Source organism: Solanum tuberosum, unplaced genomic scaffold (assembly GCF_000226075.1).
Source record: "Solanum tuberosum cultivar DM 1-3 516 R44 unplaced genomic scaffold, SolTub_3.0 scf00035, whole genome shotgun sequence".
NCBI lineage: Eukaryota > Viridiplantae > Streptophyta > Magnoliopsida > Solanales > Solanaceae > Solanum > Solanum tuberosum.
Genome location: NW_006238963.1, coordinates 1,652,949 through 1,654,547, shown reverse-complemented (window position 1 = coordinate 1,654,547; position 1,599 = coordinate 1,652,949). Strand labels below are relative to the sequence as shown.

Genomic DNA, 1,599 nt, shown 5'->3' with positions numbered 1-1,599 from the left:
AAATTATTTTATTAAAGATAAAATAAATATGTTAAATTTAAATTGTTACTAAATATATAAATATATCATTTTTTTAGTACTCCCTCCGCCGTCCATCTTTACTTAACCAATATACTAAAAATAGATATCCAACTTTACTTATCCAATTTGAAAAATCAAAAGATAATTTACTATTTTATGTCTATTTTATCTTTGTTACTAAATATTAATTTTTCAATATTTAGATAACTTATAATTATTAGAAATGATATAGAAAATCTACTCCACTAATTATTGTTTTTTAAAAGATATGTCAAATTAGACCTGAATAATTAAAGATCATGAACAAGAGAATAATACTTCCTTCGTTTGAAAAAAAAGGACCTATTTTCCTTATTAGTTTGTTTCAAATAATATTTTAATTTCAACTTTGACATGTTCAAGACCATAAGATTAAAAGACAATTTTGTACATTTGATATAATTTTAATTTATGATCACAAGATTCAAAATTTTTCTTTATTTTCTTAAACTCCGTGTGAAATCAAGCTAGACCACTCTTTTTAAAATTGAGGGAGCAACTAAAAAGAAAAATGAGTCATATAAATTTAAAGCGGAGATAGAGGGAAGTATAAAAAAGCTAAAGATAGAAGGTAGGGTAATCACCGCACCACACTACACTACACTACACTACACTACACCAAACCAAAACCAAAAGCTGCAACATAACTCAAAAGCAAAAACCAACAACACCACAACTCACATTCTCTCATTCAAATTTTTTTTAACAACGATGATAGAAGAACAACGGCATGGACCTCCACACGGCATTCTCTTAGCCGTAGTTGTAGTTGCAGTCCTCTTAATCCCAACAATCCTCGGTGAAAATGGCGAAGCAATAACTGATTTCATCTCCGATCTTCTTACCCCAATAGGTCTTCTCTTACTCCCTATTATCCTCCTACTCACTATCCAATTCCTCTCCTCCGACACCGGCTCATTCATCAACACCATTTTCTCCACCGGTGAACCTAACTCCATTCACCGTGTAAGTGGGTCCCCTGTTGGCGTTGCTCTTTTTCTCGCACTCACATTGTTCCTTCTCTATAACCGCTTTTCTATCTTCGGTGGCGAAGATGAATCCGGCGACTGAAATTAAACACTACTTTGGCTAGATCTATTATTGTACTTGTTTATATTTTGGAGTGTATGTGTAAATAGTGAAGCCTACCGGCGGCTCTCTAGTATTGTACGGACGTAGAATCGGATATGTTTCCATTCCAAACAAGTTATTTGTAGTCAGTTGCATGAATCGTATGTATTTATTTAATTTAATTTGTATTTTATTTTATTAGTTTAGAGATGTTTTGTTCCAATATTCTCCTTTTTTTTCATACTTTCGTATGTTATAAAACAAATCTATAAGAAATTGTAAGGTACAAGGTAGAGCTATAATGAAAAAGTATGGTAAATGATAAAATAGAGTTATTAAATAATATATAAAGAAAAAATGAAAAAAAATATTAAGCTAACGACGCAATAACACCAAATTGGTTGTTACACAAAATGAGTTTTCTCATTGTTATCTAACAATGGATTTAGACAACATGATACAATAAAA

At 30.7% G+C, this 1,599-nt stretch overlaps 1 protein-coding gene across 1 annotated transcript; it reads left to right on the top strand.

The window, feature by feature from the left end:
• The first annotated feature begins 621 nt into the window (after window positions 1–621).
• Window positions 622–1,354, top strand: LOC102583917 (uncharacterized). The gene has a single exon (XM_006342745.2). It carries the CDS (start codon window positions 772–774, stop codon window positions 1,129–1,131), a length of 360 nt encoding a protein of 119 aa, XP_006342807.1. The 5' UTR covers window positions 622–771; the 3' UTR covers window positions 1,132–1,354.
• The last annotated feature ends 245 nt before the right edge of the window (window positions 1,355–1,599 follow it).

Coding starts and splice junctions, on each gene's coding strand:
- LOC102583917 (XM_006342745.2), top strand. CDS start 772: ATGATAGAAGAACAACGGCATGGACCTCCACACGGCATTCTCTTAGCC.